Source organism: Danaus plexippus, chromosome 11, assembly GCF_018135715.1.
Source record: "Danaus plexippus chromosome 11, MEX_DaPlex, whole genome shotgun sequence".
Classification (NCBI taxonomy): domain Eukaryota; kingdom Metazoa; phylum Arthropoda; class Insecta; order Lepidoptera; family Nymphalidae; genus Danaus; species Danaus plexippus.
The window spans coordinates 5274366-5298336 of NC_083544.1; the positions used below are offsets into that span (position 1 = coordinate 5274366).

General features: G+C 27.9%; 1 protein-coding gene across 1 annotated transcript; it reads right to left on the reverse strand.

The window, feature by feature from the left end:
• Positions 1-1968: 1968 nt before the first annotated feature.
• On the reverse strand, positions 1969-22427 carry LOC116765983 (RYamide receptor-like). The gene is made up of 12 exons (XM_032655636.2): positions 22342-22427; positions 21900-22097; positions 8506-8597; positions 7467-7678; positions 7251-7399; positions 6251-6372; positions 5525-5619; positions 5254-5379; positions 4362-4462; positions 3731-3821; positions 2481-2558; positions 1969-2399 (listed from the first exon to the last, which is right to left on the reverse strand). The coding sequence occupies exons 2-12, from the start codon at positions 21908-21910 to the stop codon at positions 2028-2030; spliced, it is 1449 nt and encodes a 482-aa protein (XP_032511527.1). The 5' UTR covers positions 21911-22097; positions 22342-22427; the 3' UTR covers positions 1969-2027.
• Between the last annotated feature and the right edge of the window lie 1544 nt (positions 22428-23971).

Below are 23971 nucleotides of genomic sequence, written 5' to 3' on the forward strand. Positions count from 1 at the left end.
ATTACATTTTAGACACTCATTTTTGATAATTGAGACTCCTGAGCTTTTCTAATACGAGATGCAAGTAAAAAGATAAAAATAGTATTTGTTTATCTACATTAGGACTAGTCGATTTTTGTACAGATATTTAGAATTAATTATTAGATAAGGAAGAAATATTAAGTAAAAAAAATTTTTGCTTTTATTTTTTGTTTTCCTATGTTGTTTTTTTAAGTCTTTCTTTTATTTATTGGATTAATATTTTAAAGAAAATAATTCGATAACAAAATCCAATACCAGCCCCTGTTAGATATATGAATTTTTTTATTACATAAATTTTTAATATTTTTAATCTAACCTGGTGTTGTTTCAGGTGTTAAATTTGAAAAAAAAATCGTTAATATTTAGTCCGTATATTACCTGAAAGTAAATTAACGATGTTTTTATTGCTCTTAAATTTCAAACACTGTAAAGCTATTAAAATTCAAATGAATGCTACAAAATCATTTTAATTTTCAATAGCATTAAGATCTATTGATATCTAAGTGAATCATGAAATTGGTATGAAGAAATATACAGAAAAAGTATTTCATAATATTAAAACAAATAAACAAAGCGTTCCTATTCGAATAAAAGACTGCGTGAATGTGTATAGACATGTTTACGTTGGTCAGTAGTAACATATAGAAGTAGGTCTGTTTTCCATTATACGTTGATTATTTTTTAAATCACTATTTTTAACTCATATCTATTTAAAAAACTGTACTGGTGATCAATGTTGGTGAAGGTCATTTGGTTTTGATTTTCAACAAAGTAATATTCAAGTTTTCGTATATACGCTGGCACGCTGTAGTTTATTGGCGTGCGGCCAATGTTATTTCAGATGTGGCTCTTTATTGAAAGAATAAGTAAGCAATTAAAACAATCGAATTTACCAACTTATGGTTTAAAGTAATAACTTATAAATAATATACCTTTTCTCAAATAATTCTTCCTATTTTTAATCGTATTCAATCATATGATATTAAAAGTGTGATTTGGTACCTTTTAATTAAAAGTCAAGCACAATTTGAAAATTCGATTTATCTACTTAGTTTGTAAACAAAGTTATTCAGTGTTCTTAACTTGGTGGTAGTTAGACGGCTATATAGATTGATAGATTAGCAGTTCATGAAAGTGATTAACGGAAGTGCTTAGTTATAGCCGATTAATCCGTTTGATATTGAGTAGATTATATGTTATAATGTTGTGCAGTAATAATAAGTCGCTTCATGTAACAGAATAGTGGATTTCAATGATTATTATATTAATTTAAACATTACACTTAATGTACTAACTACGGTTGATTTTATTTATTAATTTTGTATTGAATTTAGTGAATCAACACAAAAAAACGTAACTGATTAAAAAAAAATACATTATCATTATGTGCATTGACAATCATTATTGACGACATTATTAGGAAATAGGTTTTGCTATCAACCTGTCTATGATTTGTAGTACCAATTATGTTCAATACAGTATTGCTTTTAGCAAATTAAAAATACTGGTAATAAAAAAATGAAATAAGGGAAAAGTGATTGGAGATATGTAGAATACGAATATTTTCAGTTTGAAAGTTATAATTCCAGGAAATTGAGGCATTTTCGTGTCATTTTAATAAATCACGTTTGGTATATAAAAGTATGTTATTTAATGGATTTATTTCATTTAATAATTAAATATTGTGTAGTGATAGACATATAACATGACTAGAAATCATAGGGTACGCGCAATTACGCAACAATATATTATTTAAAAAAAGCAGATTATACTAGGTTATCATTTTAAAGCGTGAACATTAAGTCCTAAGTTTTAACCATCAAGTTCTTTGTAGCAAACACAATTTATATGATGTTATTTTTGTCCTTTGCCTTAAATTTTATTAAATAAACACTATTTTTGGCCAATTAAAACAACTTTGTACAACTATAAGTACATTTTATTTTCGACAACCGCATCATACGTGTTATTATAATAACTATATATGTACATTAATCTAATCTTTTTTACACTTTATTATCACATAAAATATCAGTAAATTCTACTATACTACTGTTTGGAAAAATATAAAGTTCACTAATTCTCTCATCACCGATCGGTAAGTCGTCTTTAGGATATTTTTTCGATAGAGACCTCCTTGTGGACGATTCCCGAGACTTAATTTTGTCGTATCTACTTCCATTATTATAAGAATCAAAATCGTTTCTCTTGGCTCGATATAAGACGTTTGTATCAGATTCTCTATTCTGATTTCTTGAGCAGGTACAGGGATTTTTAGCATCCGTCGGAGCTGTATTTGTGGATTTTCTTGTTGAATAAATACTCCTTTCATTCGTAGATCGGATCGAGAGAACCCGTGTTCTGTATGATTGACCGTCCTAAAATAAATACATATTTAACTCTAGAGGTACAGACAAGCACTAATACAATGTATTATATAAAATTATTGTAAATCTTACCTCGTAACTATCATTCATAAATCTGTTCCGCTTTCGTCTAAAAGTGAATCTTTGTTTGAACTCTTTTTTAAATTTCTCCTGAAACAAGAAAACTAATAATTATCTAGCTTACTCTTAAACATTAAAAAATAATAGAAATCGTAGCAGGATATTGAATGTAAGACATTATAAATAATAGAGAAAAGTCTATATACTGAGTTACTAAAAAATAAATTAACTCTTGTGCTATAAAACATGAGAGAGTATCGGATTTTATATTTATAGGGTAACTAGTTAGGACGTCGTGTTTTCTTTCATCGCACGATAAATTTCAATGAACTTATCCGTCATTAACTTTTCGTTTCAAATAAAGCTTAGCCTGTTGACAAAATATTGGAAAACGCAGATGCAGAAAACGATTTAGATATATGACCCGAACCAGCCATCGATGTGTTTTGTGACGTATAATTTACCGGAGAGCAGAAAACGTAATATAATGAGATGATTTAGATTTTTATAAATCGACGACTTATAGGAACCAACAAAAATATGAAGTAAAAATTATCAGATCTAAAACTTTCGCGAGTATTCATTTAAAGAAACTAATATTTTCTGATTTTATCATTTTTAAAAACTGCATACTCCCGACGTTTAAGTCGCCTTTCAGCAACCGATGTTGTTGTTTTTAAGTAAAAATTATATTGACTTAATTACGACAATTAGTCTATTTCCCAATTTAAATATGTTTCGTCATTTTTCAAACTTGAACAGTTGTCACTTTATGTAACAGTTAATACAACTATTATAACTGTATTCGATTTATATAACTGAGTACAAGATAGTTTCTGTTACGTGGAAAATATTATTGATACAGTAATTTGGAATTTTGTAAACATTAATCAAAGAATTTCCTATATCTATTTAAATTCGACTGTGTTGTCGAAAGTACTATAGAGTATTATAATTTATTTTTTTGGTTATTTAACGTCGTCAGTGTGTGCTCATAGATTATTAAAATCCTATTTATATTTTTAAGAATCGTCTGTCAATAAATATTGTTGTTTAATGTATCCTATATTAATAAAACTTACACCTCATTTTTTCTTTTAAGACATTGCGATAATTAATACACTCTATAAAGTAAAAGATTTAACAATTTTAGAGAGCTCACAAGAAGTCTTACAACAAAAATAATGTTTTGAAAGAAAATTTAATTTTCATATAACCTTTATTTAACTTTTCTTATTAAAAATTATAAAATCTCTACTCACATTATAAATCGCATAGATGAAGGGATTGTAGCAGGAGTTGCTCATTGCCAGCCAATCAAAGCAAAAAAATATTACATTTATGTATCTGTACCTGAAAAATATACATAGTATTAAAACTGCGTAATCTGATGTTGAAAGATGATGTATTAGAGAGTTTTTTCTCCCAGTAACTTGTGCAGGTCTATTATTATAGTGATTGTGCGAGTTTAAATCGTACAAAAGAGACATATTAATCATAAGAATTCCATTTTTAAATAAGTTAATAATTTTATTAGATTGACAAAAAAATATGTTTATAGTTTTTTTTTTTTTTTAGAAAAATAAGGAATTTAAACTTTAGATTTATGCATGTTTGTGGAATACCTATTAATTAGTACATTTTTATCTTTATATACTGTTAGTATTAACAACATGCTTATCGTCTTATTCAACATTAATTCTTCTTATCTGCCACCGCCTAACAGACAAACATTAATTTTTAAAAAAATGCATACCATCATACTAGCCATTTTAAAGTAATTGCTCTCATACATTCCCTATACCAATCCTTTTTTCTAATACTAATCCTATTATTTATTTATTTTTCTAATACAATACAATCTTATTTAACTTAAAAATCAATTATACTCACTCGTTTACAGATGGATCGAAAGACTGCAGTAGCAAATAACTTTGTAAAGGCAGCCAACAAATTGCGAACAGAGCAACCACTAACACCAACATCTTGATGACCTAAGATTTGAAAAAAACATACAAAAATCTAATTATTATAAGTAGTACTCTAGTACTGTCTTAATATCTTAATCGGAAATAGACTGAAATAGAAATACATAAATAAAGGAATTACAACATGAAACTGTCTTTGAGATATTATATATAGAACTAGCTGTTACCCGCGACTCTGTCTGCGTAAGAAAACCAATAAGAAACAATGAAAAAACCTAAGCTCCGTATGCACCCTGCCACCTACTCGCGCGTTCTAATTTCGGGATGGGGATTCGGGATATTGATAAAAAGTACCCTAAGTTACTCCTTATTACATCAGCTACCTGCCAATAAAAGTCCCGTAAAAATCGGTCCAGCCATTTCAGAGATTAGCCGGAACAAACAGACAGACAAACAGACAAAAATTGTAAAAAATGATATTTTGGTGTATGTACCGCATACATATTCATATGCATGTAGTAAAAAATGGTTATTTCAATATTACAAACAGATACTCCAATTTTATTTATATGTATAGATTGTTTAATAAAAATTGCTCAAAATTAATAATAAATTTTGTTATTATTTTTACTAAACATTATCAAGATGGGATTCTGATATTTCCTTCATTTAATAACAAAAGAAGGTAAGCGCAAAATTGCAATAAAGCTAGTTACATTTTTATCGTTTCTAGCATTCTAAGATTAATATAAAAAACAAGTCGTAAGCGTTCTGTTTGTGCCAATATCCAAAATTAATGAATTCTAAAAGAATATTACCGATTCTTTTTCACGACTTTTCAAAAATATTATTTTTACCTTTTTCTTATTTTTCATTTGGTTCGCATCTCGTGTTTCCTGTGCGTTCCCTGGCGCCCTGGCTCCCCATAACTTTTTAGCCATATGTGCGTAACCGAATGTGATCACGCAGAGTGGAATGATATACTACAATGATATATATTTATTTATTATACTAATCGTATCTTAAACATGCACTTTTAATTTAAAATTTAATTAGAAATATTAAAAATTCCAAACATCTTATTGCTATAAATTTTATTCTTAAATATATATTGATTAATACACTTACTTGGAATATGTACAACAACAGTCTGTATATTGCAATGGAATTTGATCCGAATTCATTTGTATCACAAAATGGTTTCTCGTAAAACACCTTGGACACTGTAAAAACATTATTTAACATAGTTTCGGTGACACGGAATTTTGAAATTGTTTTGTGAAGAATTTAAGAACTTATATTAATTGTCGCAAAGTTTGTTGTTAAGAGTCAGTCTATTATCGAGCATATTGTGGTTTAAGTTTAAAACGTTCTTTAATTTATATGTTTTTATATGAAAAACTATCAAATAGACACTTTATAAATCCTGGATATTTTTATTTTATGTTTAATATAACTATTGATTTATAAAATAATTATACAGTAAATCACCTTCCATCAGTTTTAAAGCTTAGTAGCGTTAAAGTAAATATTCTAATGAGTCTCAACATCAAATAACATTATGATAAAATGTATTTTTCCCAAGGGCGATATTGGTTTTTGATCATTTTTGCACTTTCTATACAATCTCTTTAATCTTGTAACCATTACATTTTTAAACTTAGTAGACTGTAAAATGTCCCAGACATTCTAGACATTCAAAGGACCACTTATACTTATACCAGACACAATTTTATTTCTGTAAATAGTCTAGCTCTTATGAGTGTTCTTAGATTAAATCCCAAAAATTAATATTAAAATTCTAGGAAATTTCTACAATTATGAAATAATTCTTCCAGAATCCACTAAAAATACCTGGATCCTGTTCTTCTACCATGATGACTTCCCACGAAAGAGCCATGGGCGCGGCAAGGATTAATGCCAAAACCCATATTATTACAATTATAACTTTTGCAACCCTCTTTGAAGTGTGTGCACTGAAACAAATAAGCCCTTCAGCCTTTCCGCTACGTACTGAGAAACATGGAAATGTAATATTATTGTTATGAACGAGAATAATGTAAAAAAATATATCTGAAGTCGAGATTCCTACATATTCGAAATCAATATATAATTCAAAAGTCTGAAATTTGAAATGGGCTATATCTTTGATTGAAATATTGCAAGGCATTCGGTGCGGAATTTTCGACAGGATTTTGGAAGTTATTTTTCATAGAAGTCTGAATTATATATATCGATTTTTTAGAAAAAAAAACGCTATTTCATTATTCTTCAAATCAACGACTTTAAATATTATTAAAACTTTTTTGTATGTATCATTAAAAAAAAAATTACAATATTGTGAATGTGTCGTGAATTGATAATATAGTTTTTTTCTTTTCCCTTGGACAGTTAAAACAAAAAGTTAAACAGCAAAGGTAAGGTATAATAAAAATAATTTATAAGAAACAATGAATTGCTTAGAAGAAATATTACATGGATTTAATATTGCATCCTAATACACCATTCAATATAAGATAACTATATTGATTCTCTTTATAACATGTTTGTAGTAGATATTAACAAACTCGGAAATTAAAACGCCAAAGGCAACAATTTACATAGCCTTTTTACTTTGTTGGTATAGATAATATTGGAGTTATAAGTCTCTAATATTATAGGCATGTTATATATTTACATGGAGTTTTTATTATTTTCTATATATTTTTGAAAATATCTAGATAACATTAACATAATTGAATAATCTATGCACAAAAAAAAAACTTCTTTAGATAGGAATTCCGTAAAGAAAATTTCTTTTTTAATAAATATTGCTAACACCTTATGCTTTATCGTTGCATTGTTCATATCATACCTGAGAGGTTTAATTATAGCCCGATGTCGATCAACAGCAATGGCCGTAAGAGTAAACACACTGACGTTCACACTGAGTGCCTGAACGAATGGACAAAAGGCGCACATAAAGTATGGCAGCAGCCATCGTTGTAGCAATGCAGCTTGGAACTGAAATAATATAACATGTTACTTCAAGAAAATATCATAAAGAAAGTCACTTTAAATAAGCACTTACTTGAAATGGTACCGCAAATAAACCTATAACAATATCAGCTAATGCCAAGTTAGCTATGTAACAGTTGGTTACACTTTGCATTCGTCGAGATGTTGCAACTACCCACATCACAAGTAAGTTTCCCACAACTGCCAAAACTGATATTGAACCGTATAAAAACGACAACAATACTATCATTCCAGTGGGAACGTCGTATAATGTATCTGATGAATCTGAAAAAAGGTTCTTTTCAACTTTTGACTATTTATTTAGACAACTCGCTTTGTCAGACAACAGCTTCGAAAAACATTTTTATATGCCTACCAATATTTATTGTTCTCAAGTTAAAGTTACTGTAACTTTACTTAAAATTCAAAAACATTTTACTCCTTATTTATTATATATACACTAATAAAATAAAACTTTTAATATAGATATGAAACGAATAATAAAGTTTTAACTTTGTCTTAAAACCGAATAATAGAACAAAATTGGCATTAAAACCACAGTTTATTTCATTTAAAGGCCAGTTAACTGCTTTATTCTAAGTTAAGTAGACGTAGTGTAATAAAAGAATATTAGATACTGTATTCTTCTGATGAAATACAACTATCGTGCTTTAAGATTTCCGCAAAACAATGAGCGTAATAAAAGTATATTGCTTCTAGGTCGAAATTACAATGAGCTTAAAGTCTAGATTTATATTTGGCAAATACTTTACGTACACATGATACGAACAAAATAAACATCACTAAATTGGAATTACGTAATACGCAATGTTTTCCTTTTCTTGTTTTTTGATAACCTTGTGCTTCTATATGTATTATTTCAGGAACTTTTAAAAAAAGATTTAATATAAATTTCTTTACAACATTTTTATATTTTTTGCGTTAAAGGCTTTTATCCTTTAAATATGAAAGCAAATTGTCACGAAGTTTTACCATTTGACATGAATCATAAGACGACTTTCTGATGATTGGACTGTCACTATATTGACAATCATTAATTTTATTTTTAATTAATTGATTTGTACTTTCACATTTAAAATTCAAATACGCACTGTAGGTATCATTGGTGCCATTGTGTGATAAATATTCTTTGATTGTTATATTTCTCGTCCAATCCGAGTCGTCCTCCTGAGCGTTACTGGTGCTGTAACAAAATATGTTTTTATTTTTATGTTAACCATAACTTTATAGAGATAATTTTTATAGTTTAGATAATTTTGATTCTTTATATCATGGTCACATATTATAATGTGTTAAAAACAAGCAGTCAACATTTGTTACCGTTCTAGAGACTGTTGAGTTTTTTGGAAGTAAGATGTTAAGATAAACAAAGGAAAAGGTTTTAGTACAATTTGGTGAACAACAGAAACACAACAGAAACTGAGGTTTGCTGATATTATAATTGAATAAAACTTTAAGTAATATAAAAATATATATTAATTGCACTGTTTTTTATTGGCCTTTACTAGAGACTTAAAAAAGTGAATGTAGCTATTAAATTTACTTTATATTTTATCGAATTAGATGAATATCTAATTTTAAAGTAAATTACTTCCCGTCTTGTAGGATATTGAAAGAAATCCAGAAAAAGTTATTGTGAACAAAGATCGTCGAAGTTGAAATAGAGATTGTGTTTCTTTTGTTGGAATAGAGATGAAATTCTTGTTTATTAGAGACAAATTCTTTAAAAAATCTTTAAAAATGGTACAAAAGAAATCGTTCTTTTACTAACTTCTTTGATGAATACTGTCGAAAGTAAGTTGAAAAACTTTGTAAAAAAAAAAAATAGGACTAAAATGTTTCATTTGCTTTTCTCTAAAATAAACACGAATAATAACTTTCCTTTTCATTACAAAAAATTAAAATGACGCAACTGGAACTTGTTATTTATAAGAAAGAACATTTTATTTTAATGAATGAGAATAACTATAACCTTACTTATTGTGAAGCAAATACAACTTTTCTTCCCATTTTCAGCGAATAACTTCATAAAATAATATTGTTATATAGCAAACAAAGTAATTAATCAGTTCCTAGTAATGCTAGCCTGGAAATATACATTATGTGTAATAATGGAATTATTGCAAGTAGAAATTCATTACATATATTAAATGTATTGAAATTTTCAAGACAGAATTAAATAACGGTACTGTAAATATAAGAACCTATGTAACATCACATCGCTGGTTTTCATAAAACCGTGAATGAACTTTTTATTACAATATCATGATATGCAACATTTCGCTCTCCGTCATCACCTGTATAAGAAATTCTAACTAACAGCAGTAGTTAGAATTTCTTATAACGAGTACAGACTCGAACGAGTTATTCAATATAAATATTTCAAACTTTTTTCACTAATAAAAGACTAAATATACATTTTTATTTAATTTATTTAAACGAAACGTTATTCGGAGTAAACGTTTGACTAGTAATGAATTATATATTACTTTTTTTTTCACCGACACGAAATACACGTTTCACATGAAACTAAACTTTTAGATATAAATTTTGATACCGGCTTTCCGATTACTTTACAGTTACTGAGTTCACGCGAATACGAAATGAAAGTGTCGATCAGTTAGTCTCGTTATTTATTATCTACAGCCATTGATTTTCAATTTACTCGGGGATTGCTCTGGATGAAAGTGAAAAGAGTTTATCGCATCTTGGTACCTTAAAATTTGGTCACGAACATTATTTATTTATTTATTTATTTTAGTATTTTTTAGAAATAGATCCGATGGTAAAAAAAATGACATTCTTTGTTTTAGTGAACATTTTTTTGTTTTAAAACTAAATGTCTATTTATTTTTAACTTAATTGGCCTACTGAAATGGCCTAGGGTTGAGCTTGTTTTCTTTTCTTGGAATACATTTATTTTCATCCGCTTTTACTAAGTATAACATTAATAATATGAGCGTCGAGACATGGTACAGATTGATGGATAAGACGCACACGAGATAGGCACATATAGGACACATGAGTTTTCAGATAACCATAATACTATTTTTGTTCCCTGGGGTCCTTTGTTATTCTGGAGGAGGACCTCAATTGTAAAAACCTCTTCTGGAACTCCTGACATACCATTTCTGAAGGATGAAACCTAAGTTACCCAACTGACTTCCCAACCTTAAAATCAAGATAACATTTCTCCTTAACTCAACGTCATACCGTGACCATGATGGTATACAGGAGAGAACTCGAGTTACTCGAATTAGACTCTTCGCATCTGTCCCTAATCTCATAAACATCACCACGTCCCACACCATCAATTTCGTGACACAGCCAAAGATGACTTGATGAGAAACTATCGCTTACATTCGCAACAATTGCTGGTTTAGAAAGTTCTCATCTACCTCTGCAACAAACCTGTCACTGTGTGTTGGTTATCTCGATAAAATATGATGAAGAGCGATACAATCTCATTAATTCCTACAGAAAGGCAAATGGGTTGTGTATCGTGATATATAAGTATCTTATGAAGATTATGTCTTATTAAATTAATATAAAGATTATATTGTCCACTATATGAAATAGCTTGTAACGTGAGTAATCAAAAAACATGAATGGGTTGTTTACAAAAAATGTTAATAAAATAATTTTCCTCAAAAATAAATAAACTTATTATACGTGTATTATATATATATATATAAAAAAATGAAGTGTGTATATATATATATACACACACTCCTATATACACACTCCTCTTTGTACCAAAATTAAGAAAAACTTTATAGAGTTAATTCTGTCCTATATGTCAACCGCATAAGAAATATTAAATATTAATAAGTTAATAATACAATTGTATCTATATGAGGAAGTAACAATATTCGCTGCCTTTACACGTTTACTAATATTTTACAGGAAATTTGGAATAGGAGAGAAATTGAATTTACCACTGTGATATGATTTTGTCAAAAATGTTTGAATATATTCTGTAACCTTTATATCTCTTCATTTTCTCCTATTCATCGATTTTAATTGCATGTAGTTTTTCATGTTAAAATCTATAGTGTAGCAACTCGCAAATGAATGAATATGTTGCAATGTCTCATTAAAAATAATGAAGGACAGTTAAAAAATATGAAATTTTTTGTTGCAATTATAACATAGTATAAAATAAAATATATTAGAATTTTTTTTTCATAATACGATTTTAGAATATGATTTTAGATTATGCTTGAAGAATATTCATATTCAAAACTAATACCATTGAACTTTAGCTGCCTTGAAATTAAACTGATTCGAAAAGGCGTGGGCGCGTCTCAAATTGTCTTAACAAGTTGTGTACTATATTAGCATAATAGAAACCAGCTCTACTTATCTAGAATCAATAAATATAAAGACAGTATAATTTTAATTATAGCATAATTAAAACAAGCAATTTATTTTCTCCTTTGAAAGCATATTAAAGTTCGCCTCAACGGTGTTATTGTGGTTTAAAATTAATATAGTCATAGTATCAAAAACGAGAACATCGTATTCTCTTCAAAAATTTATCGTGAAGATTAAGTATATAAAATAATTTCATTTATGTTTATTTCTGGAAAGTTATGAGATTGTTGAGGAGTCTTTGTTTCAATTAATAGAGAAATAGCTAATAATCACGATTAATATAAGATACTTCATGTAAAGTTATCCAGCTAAATTAATTTCTTGGTATCAACAACTAAACAGCGTAAGAAATAAATACAAATTTATCATAATTCGATATGTTATAAAATCCTTTAAATTTACAAGTGTTCCTTTATGAGTTGTAATTAAATTCTAATAATTCCACATAGTTGAATAAGATTATAAGATTTATTATTATTTTTATTTTAAAACCCAAAAAACCTCGAGAGACAAATAACACCATACTATACTAATACTAAGAATATTCTTTTGTAAGCCTATTTAGGAGCGAATATATTTACATTTTAGAGACAATTTTAAGTACTAATCACGTGTTTTGTATATATTGAACTTTTCTATATTTACCGAACACGGTTGTTATAGACATGAGCATACAATAATTCAACAGAGATAAAGGTGAAGTTATAAATTTAGATCCCGCCCGTAATCAAATTTACAGACTATTTCTCTAAAGCTCGTTCTAATAGAATCTCTTAGAGCTTAAAATCTAGTTTTATCGACCTTAAAATCTAGCGATTAGAGAGTTAGTAATTTGTTTTTGCCCCTGTTAATATAGCACATGAGAAAACTTCAAAAATCATACTTCATATTTTTTCTATGAAACATATTAACACTCGCAAAATTCTATATAAATAAATTCGATTTAGTAAAATGTTTTGCTTCTCGACGTTTGATTTTAAAACAGAAACTAATTTTATAGATGACGGAGTATTGACGTGATATTTTTTTCCTTTGAGCCGAATTAGCGTAGCTTGATATGGGACCAAAATAATATATATGTAAACGAAAACGTATTATAATGTTGAAGAAATTCTAATAAACGTAGATGTTGAATTAGTAGCGGAATTAATGGCTATGACTGTATTCCGCCAGAACGATGATGAGTTCCCTCATAATGAACATCACCTTCCCTCAACACACGCAAGCCATTTGAATATTTTATGTCTCTCGAGTTGAATTAGTTCCAGAAGGTCTGAGACAGATTAAAAACATTTTTACGATTACTCAAAACAAACTCACCTGTCATGATTGAAAACAAAGATTCTATTCGCGTTGTTTTTTTAATATTTACAATGTGTATTCTACTATTTTTACTGACTTTTTACGTCTGATGTGGCATTAGTTTTTAATATTTACATTGAATAGCAATAAACATTTTGGCAGCAACTTCAACATCATTCCCTGTAAATTGTATTTTGTGTGATGAATAATAAATATATGTATTTCTAAAATTTAAAACGAAATATAGCTTGGATTTGATCATTATTACATTATTTTCCTTACAGCTAAAAACCAATAGTGAAGAACTTTCACGAGAATCTTGTACTAATTTTACTGTTATTGCGTCTAGGTTTCATACGTTTATAATTACTACTGACCTTATATAATACTTCCATTAGGTCTAAGTAAAACAATTTTTGTAGCTTTGTATTGGAAGAAATTTGGGTATAAAGGGATTTAGTTTATAGGTACGATTAAAGAGAAAACTATAAGTGTTGAAGTATAAACATATGTGTCTATATTTACAGGTATGTTTTTCCCTGGACTTGAATAAAATTTTTCATTTGAGTATGCCGTAAGAACAATTAATTAGGTTAAGCATCTCTATGACATTTAAAAACTTGTTACCCTGACGCATGACGTAATATATTATAAATAATAATTTTTCGGGCATAGGAAATTGTTCTTATGTCTGTTAGCAATATAATTGATTTTAAACAGTTTCAAAAAGGGAGGTTCTACGTAATTTACATATATTTTAAGCGCAATTTAAAATAGCGGTTTTATATGGGTATGAAAGATCATGTTCTACTGAAGCTTTTTATCAGTAATGCTTATTTTTGGATTTAAATCCATAATCATTTCGCTTAAAAATCGTAGAGATCGAAAATTAAATGTTAATTTTCTAATTGTCTATATAATATATTAAGAAAATACTTAGACTATAATCAGATAACACAATAAAGTTATGAATGTCGTCTTACTTACTTACTAGTAAGCATACATATATGTAAATGCTCAGCTTGAAAATTGTAAATACAGTTAATCATAAGGGATCAGTTTAATTTAAATATTTTATTCGTCATCACGAACATTTTATGAACGGAAATGTTTTTTTATTATTATACATATTTATATATGTATACTTGTATTCCATCAAAATCAGTCCATCTATATATCAAATAAAAATACAAATTTATATAGAATATAGATAAAGATACGTTATCGGAAAAAGATATGAGCTATTCTGGTAAATTAATTTGCAAAAACAAGCCTGATTCGAATAACAGTTTTGACTCAATAAGCAATAAAGCATTCACATCTCCTGCATAAAAAAAAATATAAGCGACGTAGAACGACTATCGTTGAAATCTGAATAGTGACTTACCATAATGAATATTACTTAGCTGTTGGATGAGTCGATGTTTAAGAGAATATTTGTAATACACGAGAAAATTGTAGTATCATCAATCCAGATCTCCCGTCGAATCTCTCTATCAAAAAACTAACAATTTAACCAAACTTTTCATAACTAGATAAATACATAAAACAACAATAATTAAATCACCGTCTATTAATAAAATTAATCCTCTGTCGCTACAGAATATGAACTGCAATCAATCATAAATAAAAGATAATAAACTTTTATAAGATATCTTATAAAGCTTTGTTGTTTTTATTTATATAGCAGCCACTCCATAAACGAGCAGAGTCACTAAAGGCTTATCATAATAAAACAAATATTTTTCGCAGTCCTAGGATAATAATTCATCATATAACAACAATTTGAATATCTACCATTTCTTAATGCTATAGAAAATATCATATTACGTCCTTTGCTCGATTAAAAAGGAATTATTAAAATCGTCCTAATAAACTATTTATATTTTATCCAATTATTTTCAATTTGACAGTATATAAAATATTATCGCCTCTAAATAAACTTCAAAACAAACTCAACTTAACTTTAAGATGGCACTTAGTTTCCGTTTTTATAACGTTTTATAATAGACGCTTAATCACTTCTATAATACCTGATCTGTTCAAAACTTATAATCAACCTAACTCACACGTTAAGCTGCACTAATGAGGATTTGTCAGCATAATTTGCTTCTATATCTACGTAATTCCACCTAGGTTTGCATTTAACATAGTTATTTAAGTTCAATGTTCATATTATTTCATATTTTTCTGTAAAATTTAAATCTAGGTCTTTTATGAGAAAACTCTACTACTAACTACTAAATGCTAATAAAGCTGTAGTACTTTCAAAACTATTGATTGATTTCTAGTAAATTAAAGTAATCCAAATATTACTTAAATTAGTATAAATTGTTTATTACTAGTCGAACTGTGGTCAAGAGCAATTATCTTTTATTACAAATTGAAAATTAAAACATTGTGAAATAAAAGTTAACGAATGTATATCTTAATGATTGTAAGCCCTTGACTTTTCTGAATGAAATGTTAACATGAGGTGTCCTTACATTATATCACACAATTTTTACTCAAACGTCCATGAATAGAAATTGAAAAGCCATAACTTTATACTTGAGGGTCTATTTTATTAGGGTTTTTGCAACAATCCTTTATGTAAAATTATTCATAAATATGAATTTTGGGATGATTGCAATAAAGTCTCCACGGATATATTATATAATATATACATATACCCTTCGGAACTTGAATTTTGACGTTTAATTTAAAACTAGGTTATGTGATATTCCTGATATAAAAAAATAATTTTAGTTTAATTAACTGATATCTTAAAATTGTCAATGATGCAGATAAAAAATAATAATGTTACTCCCTAAAAATAATTATTTATAAAAGTTCCTTCAAAAAACCTTTAAACCTTTTACTTTACTTGTAGTAAATTAAGAAAAAATAAATAAAATTAAAAAAAAAATCTATGATCAATTTTTTAAATCTTTGATTCCTTTAATTATCTAATGTCAAATTTTTTAAATACAATAAAATCTTGTATAATCAACGTCACGTCGTAACAAATCACAGGACATTCTATGATAGGAATATTTATTTATCAATACTGCTGTAAAAAATTTGTACTCTTACTTTGCGAACAATTAAAATAAAAGAGATATACATTTTTTGACAATTTGAACCTAGTGATTTAAAGACTCATTAAAAATCTTTATAAACGGACATGTACATAAATAAAAATCTTTAATGTGAATATCTACTAAAGATTATGGATTTAAACATTTTCTCACTCTCTGTGGCGACGATCTTGAAGGAATACTTGCCCCCACTTTACGCATTGCGTTACACAAAAAGTTTCTCATTACATTCTTGGATCTTCCTTTTTTATTACTGCAATTAATTTAGTACCAATATTTTTAATATATTTAAAATATATACAAAATAATTTACCAGTAAAACAACTAATAGTGCGTGTTTACGAAACTTTGTTTTTCACTCGGATATCAGTGTTAGTTATGACATATCATTCGTTAGAAGTGACGGAAGACTCGCATTTCTATGTCAAAGACGAAAAATGGTGTATGATCGGACGTGTTATGGTCGTCCAGGATTCATCCACGACTTTATCTACGGTAAAGCTAATAACCAATGAAATTTTAGAATCTTCGGGTATACAACCGGGTCTCCTTAATTGTGATTATCCCGGATTTTTGATTTTTATCTGCTTTTAATTCTTGATATTATTTCTATTGGAAACGAACGCAGCCTACAAGAATAGTCTAATAATGAGTACGTAAATATGCGATGATAAAAAATGCTGTTCGGTTTTTCGTCTGGTTCTCTCAAGGTGATTGTAATAAATCAGTCACCGTATCCTAACTTTAAGGGAAAACATATTTAATACTATTTATTACAATATCATTTTGTTTTTTTTTTGAAACGGCAATATGCAATATTGTTAATTTTAAAATTTTACCAGGAAAAAAAAGGTATACTGATTTTAATAGATAATAAATAAAAGCAGACAAAACGGTTTGAAAGTAAAATTGTATATAGAACCAAATTTAATTGAATCAAAAACGCTACGTTCTTACTCGGTATAATAATTTAAAATGTTTATTTACTATATGTAAAATACGGCTCCAATTTAAAAGAAGTTCTATTAGAAAACAGCAGAATCCTGAAGTTAATCAACCATTATTATTGAATCCCGTAGATCCAGAATTCATCAACGTACTCTATAATCTAGTTAGAGATTCCAATGTTACCATTTAGGTTTGACTTCAATTTCTAGGATCGTTACTAAGTTATCACAAGTTTGTAGGCTGTCCGACAAAAACTTGGCAAAGAAAATAATTCCTCCATCAACATTCTTACCATCCCCGATATGTTTTATACGTACTTACGTCAAAAATAAAAGCCGTACATAGTAATGTTATAATTGTGCATAATTAGATATCTATAACTATACTCATAAATATAAATTAACTTTTCTCTGAAATGAAAAAGCATATATCAAAAATATAAAAATCGACAAGCTTAGAGTCGTAATACACTTGCTTTATCGCTCATAGATAAAACCGCGCCCCATGAATGAAGGACATGTTAGCAGTAGCTGTCAAAAATTATGAATAAACGTGTAATCTTTCCATTAAAATCTATTATAGTAATTAAAATATTCAAATAAATTGTCAGGTTCAGGAACATAATAGCAATCGCTCTATTACATTTAGAAAAGGCAGAAAAAATATAAAGTTCAATAAAAATACAAAGAACAACTTAACTATATCTTGGAATACGTTATAAGTAAATGATTTGAAGTAGAATTAGTAATAATATGAAATAGAAGTTGCAGAATTTGTAAGAGTTTTCAGTCTGATTAAGAAACAAACGCACTTATCAGTTTCCCTAGTTATGGAATTCCTTTAGGTACAATTGTGACTTCATTCACTGTTAACTAATGATAACACTAACATGATGTCTGTATAGAATACGGAAATAATATGAACGTTAATCAAATACTCTAGAAGCTCTTGTTTGTTATAAAACGCATTATTAGAGAAAAGTTATTTTTAGACTTCAGAATAATAACAAGTCTATTCAGATAAAATAAATAGAATTCATGTAAAGCATTTTCCTCCACAATAACTCTATCTATGAGCTAAATATATCTTATGGTTTGTGTTATTCTTATTTTTAATAAAAAGGATTTTTCAAAAGTTTTAGTAATTGAAGAGTATTACATACAACTTCTGTTATTATAATAATTTCTATTTTAAATAACAAAAGCACTTTTCTTTCATTGCCCATTAGTTCAGTTTATTAGTACAAAACAAACTTGTAATTTTATGTTTAACGTATAAGATATAAGTTTATTTTTAATCAAAATAACATAGCTAAGACATATATACACGGATTTGTTATAAATAATTTAGAATTTTTGAGTAACATAAAGCCAATTTTTTTCTTTCTTAGAGGTGATAAAGGAGTGATGGTCAGTGAAGAGTAAGCGTCACTCAAAGGATTTAGCTTTAAGGAACAGATCAAGTAAATAATCGAACTCAATTGAACAATCTTTGAGAAGCTATACAACATGTTTTCTTTCTGAATACGAAAGTTTATCAAGACAAGAGCCTTTGACCAATATCAATAATATTTAGTTCCAATGTTTATTTGAGAAAATAAATTAATTATGAGACATGTAATGAGACAATACACTCGACACCTTATTCTTCTTAGAGCAGGGTAATAGAGATTTTATATTAAATGCAAAAGACATTAGAAGAAACCTTTGTCCAATAATTAATGTGTACTATGATGATAATTGAAGCATACTTGTACTATATAAGAATGTGAGGAAGCCAATTTATTAATCTATTAATCAGATCTCATTTTATGAAGGAGAGTAGAGACAGAAACACTTTAAATATAATATTTATATTATAAAATACCATCCACTGAATTCCCAAAATATCATAAAATTTTGTGAACTTCTGCTTAATATAGTTTTAAGTGTAAATAATTAAGTTGTGTTTATGTAAGTTTCAATGAAAGTCTCAAAAATTGTATCCTCCAAAAAAAATGTAATAGTATTTACTTTACTTTTGAAAGATTCGTGTACAATCAGTGTTAATGTATTATTTAAAATATGTATAGTGGTGTAAATATTATTCGACCTTTCTTAAGAACTTGTTCATGTTGAGCATAGAACACTATTCGTGAACAATAATGTATACATAATTTTATGTAAATGTCTTAGATTTAAAAAAAATATTTTCTTTTAGATAAGAACACATCAAATATATTAATAAATCATTATTTCACATTTATTTTTGTTGTAATATCTATTGTACTCAAAGTGTTTGAAAAACGAAGGTATTTTAAAAAGATTTTTATAATTAGAAGAATCGTTATGGATTGTATCCTTGACCCTAAGTAGCGATACTCTTGGTGAAATGGTTGCCAAATCTTGCGATAACCTCTGATTACCCTCACAGCCATCTTACCAACGTAATCCTTTCTTCCTCATTATACAGAGAAAGTATTAGGGAAAGTGCCTACTTAAATACATATAGGCCTGAAAGACCACGGAAGTCTTCGGGCCTACCACAGATGAGAAATAAGTATATGATAGTTTGCTTTACAAAAGTTCTTAGTAGGTCAGTCAATATACTATGTACAATCTTTTTTTTGGACTCAATAGTGATACCCTCACTTAATTTTCCATTGAAACCACCAATTCGCAACAAAGGAATTCTAGATAGACGTTTTTAGAGAGTTACCAGTATCTAAATCATTTTAGACATTAACATTTTCCCCGTTGAAAATTCGTCTAGGCTCTAATATTCTTGGTGTAAAACAAACAAAAGCTATTTAACTTATGAACCTAAAAAAAGTAAACGATCTGTATTTCCTCAATCTTTTTTTTTATTTTATACTTTCCTCTTTTAATCTCTATTGTTTCGTTTTATTCCTATTGACCTAACTGTTATTCGTCAACTTTGAATAAGTTTATTTTTTCCCAACAAAACGGAAATGCGATCGAAATTCAAATGAGATTGGAGAGAGAATTTATAGCTTTACATAACTGGGTTTCCATTAATATTCAATCACAATGGATAAAAACCTATGAAACTTTCAAAAATATTATAATTGTTTTCTTTAATTTAATTTATTAGAAACCTTTTTCTATATAAAAATAAGCAATATTCCAGCTCATAGTGTTGCATAAAAATTAAACAGTTTTAATTAATTCACAAGTAAAATATCAAATATAAAACTAGAAACTGGTATAAAATTTAACTTAGAGTATAATTAAATAAGTTTAATTCCTTTTAAAAGAGACATTTGCCTCGACAAAGAGAAGGCGTTGCTGTTTCGAAAGTAAAAAAGCAGCAAAAAATCTCTGCAATAGTTGTATTCTAATTTTGTTATATTGTTTACCTTAACGGATTAAATTAAATATAGTATAGGGTTTGAAAAAGTCTTATATTATTATTTAAAATAAGAATAATTATCGTACGATGTCGGAGTTACGAATTTTATGGCAAACATCGAATTGTTCTATTACGCAGAGAATAAACTTTGTCGGTCTACCATAAATAAACATTATGATGCTTAGTACATTTCAGGCTATCAGAATTTTTTGTTAATTTCAGAAGAAAGCTTAATAAAATATGGAACCAATACAGATTAATATTTTGTTAACAGATTTACAAACTGATACCGTTTATAATTAAAACAAATAATTTATTTTCATTCTGATAATTTTGTTGCGGTATTTCCTTAAATTTTGTTAATATTAAATTAACAAGAACTTTTACCCCGATTGTTTATACTTTATCTTTTACAATTTTAATTAGTAAGCATTTTTAGTTTTAGGTGAAATAAGGTAACCATATTATCAGACATGGGTATTTTCAAATAAGGTTATCACACTTATCTCGATTTGAACAGAAGAATAAACATTGCACTACTGTACATAGTAATTAGAATGTTATTAATGGACGGACAAAGTTAGTCTTAAAATCTATCAAAAAGACTATTTACGAGATTACGAACTATTTCAATTAAAATTCAAACATATTTCAGACGCTTAAAGTATAACGTCTATTGCATAAGTCAAACTACGTTAACGTTAAAAAAACACCCTATATAACATCCCAATAAAAGCAGTTCTTTCTTTGTTGTTATATTTTTTTTATGACAGACAAACTCAGAGTATTTCGTAATAAACTACTAAAGTTCTACAAAGGATATGAGCTTGTTCCCGGTCTATTGTTAGAAACTCTTTACCACGTCTACAACAAAATTATTTTATATAGGATTTTCAGGAACTGATTCGAATGATGATTAAAAAAACTATCTATACATATTTATATTGACCTTGAGAACAGTAGACTAGGAATATTTCTTTAATAGATAAAAGATTTTGTTTAGATATGTATTTATATATATCTTGATAGGAAATATTAATATTTATTTAAATAGTGTAACGTAACAGAGATTTATTTGATGGATAGATGAATACAGAAAATGAATCAATATATCAAAACATTTTGCGAGTATAATAAAAGTAATGAGCTGAAATATATTATTTTGTAGATTGACGATTTTTTTTTTATTTAAGGCCAAATCTTAAAATACATCTGGGAATCCGTTTCTAAAGTATCTTATATGTTACCAACGCGTTTAGTTCGTTCCAAAACAAATAGATATCGAACTCTCAAGTGGTTACCGCGTCACGACTATTCAATAAATCTCCAGAGCTTGTGAGATACTAATTTACACTAGAAAACAACATCGTGTAATCGTTTTGCTATAGGAAAAAAATAATATTATTTTTATAATATTGGTGACTTGCCTGGTGTCCATTTTTGATGATACGTAGAAGCTGTTGCAGGAAGTTTTCTTTATTTCTTATCCTAGGCCTTTTCTCGTTGTGCTAACAACTGGTCACACCGGCAGCATACAGCAAGACAGCCACCGCTTGTTTGCTGAACGATTAACACACTTGTCCCCGCTTCCAAAGTTGACATTGCGCATTTACTAATTTTTCAACCTTGCCAGTTTAGTATAAAAATTATTTCAGTAAACTTATCTCTTTACATACACTTCACTTTGTTTAGTATATTTTTTGATATGTCACTTAGCATTTTTTTTTTTCAATCACACCCAAAGTAACCTAATTTACACAATAATTTGATATTTTATTTAAAACTTTGAAATTACTTTTCAAAACTTACTTAAATATGTATGTGTAGACTATGTAATTTTAAGGTCAGTAACTATTTCATTTTATTCACCTTACACTTTTAATTATCCTAATATTAGCGACTTTCAGGATACAACGTATTAAAGTTTCAGGCGCGCGTTGTTGTAGAGGCGTAAAGCCGCCGCGCTCGTTCGAAGACGAATGCGCGCTCCGCCTAAACCAACCCTGTACTAACATAGCTCGTGAAAAAAATACAGTCACGGCGTACGTCACTTTAATTAGCTTTAAAGTATATTTAACAATCATTTATACAGAAATAACAAATTACCTACTCTATAGCAGTTTATAAGAAATACGACAAGTGCTCAAAGTAAATTGCAGTGTAGTTAAAAGGCCAATTAATATTCCCTAAAAAAAAAATTATTAAAATTAATCGTTTGTAACTTTTGTTGGATCATTTAAATTTATTAACTTTTAAGCTATTTATTTGTTTTAAGCATATCGTCTATTATATATTCCGTATTTCTCGCATGAAATAACATATGTATATATTTTCAATCATGCTTTCACCTTTAAAAAACTCATTATTTCTATTCAGACAATTTATAGATATGGCATATTTTGTTTTCTGTTTTCGTTAAAATTATATAATATATTCTCGTATGGTGCTTTGAACATAAATCATTCTATTAATTAAGAAGAATTTGCCACACATATCTATATGTTAGTTGATATGTTACCGTATTCGGTATTACATTATATGAAAAAAATAATTTGACGGTGATTTTATTAAGCTCTTTATTCCAGGTTTCAAACTGAGTAATTGTAAACTTAACATAAAGATAACAAACAGATTTGACTACGATTTTGTAGTGTAACATGGAATGTATGCTATGGCCCGAAATGTTTTCATATATTTAGCGACATTTGAAAACGACTGATAAAATTTTATGGATATAATATTTTCCATGCAAATATGTACTATGCCTCTGAATTATTTACTTATCCATGATCCAGCACTATGAAACTTTACCCATTTATAAATGTATAAGTGTTACTAAGTAGTATTACCAGATAACTTCTAGCTGAAGGATCTCTGTAATTAGTTCTGATATTTTCTCCTACTTTAACTTCCATTTAATTCGCTTTTAGACTATAAATATTTTATAAAATATATTCTTATATTGTTAAGATATCCTTAGTTATTGTCTAAATGTAAGTTGGGTCCTTTAGAAAATTTGTGAACTTCTGTAAAGTAACGAAGGCGTAGGAACAACTTCTACCGGTTGGAAATTTGGTATGGTAGTTAAGAAGGAAAGGACAGCCAATTGGTATAACTTCATTAAACTTTGTCTAATTACCTCTACACATAAGTAGTTATTATCATGTTTAAAATGATTTCAATCTTATGAAAGAGTACTTTCATATGTAAGTATGTGTTTATGGTAAGATTTTCTCAAATCTTCAAAACAATGAAACATTGATTTGTTTAGAATTAACAAGCTAACACTAGAGGTTACTTAGGATTACCTCCAATTATATTACACTCTCCACGGAGACAGACATACCTGGGCTGAAACGTAATAGTCTAGCAAGTTTCTAATCATTATGAGTTAGTTTTGATATCTAACTAAACCTGTGAAATATTGTCGAAATAATAATGTCAACGAAAATTTTTGTACATTAATTCTTACTGTGAATTTTTTCCAGTGATAGGATGT

Excerpts from the sequence above, each read along its gene's own strand:
- LOC116765983 (XM_032655636.2), bottom strand. Across the intron at positions 5,380-5,524 it reads TGTTGTTGTACATATTCCAA|TATATCATTCCACTCTGCGT; the intron begins GTAAGTGTATTA and ends ATATCATTGTAG. Across the intron at positions 3,822-4,361 it reads TTCGATCCATCTGTAAACGA|GTACAGATACATAAATGTAA; the intron begins GTGAGTATAATT and ends TATATTTTTCAG.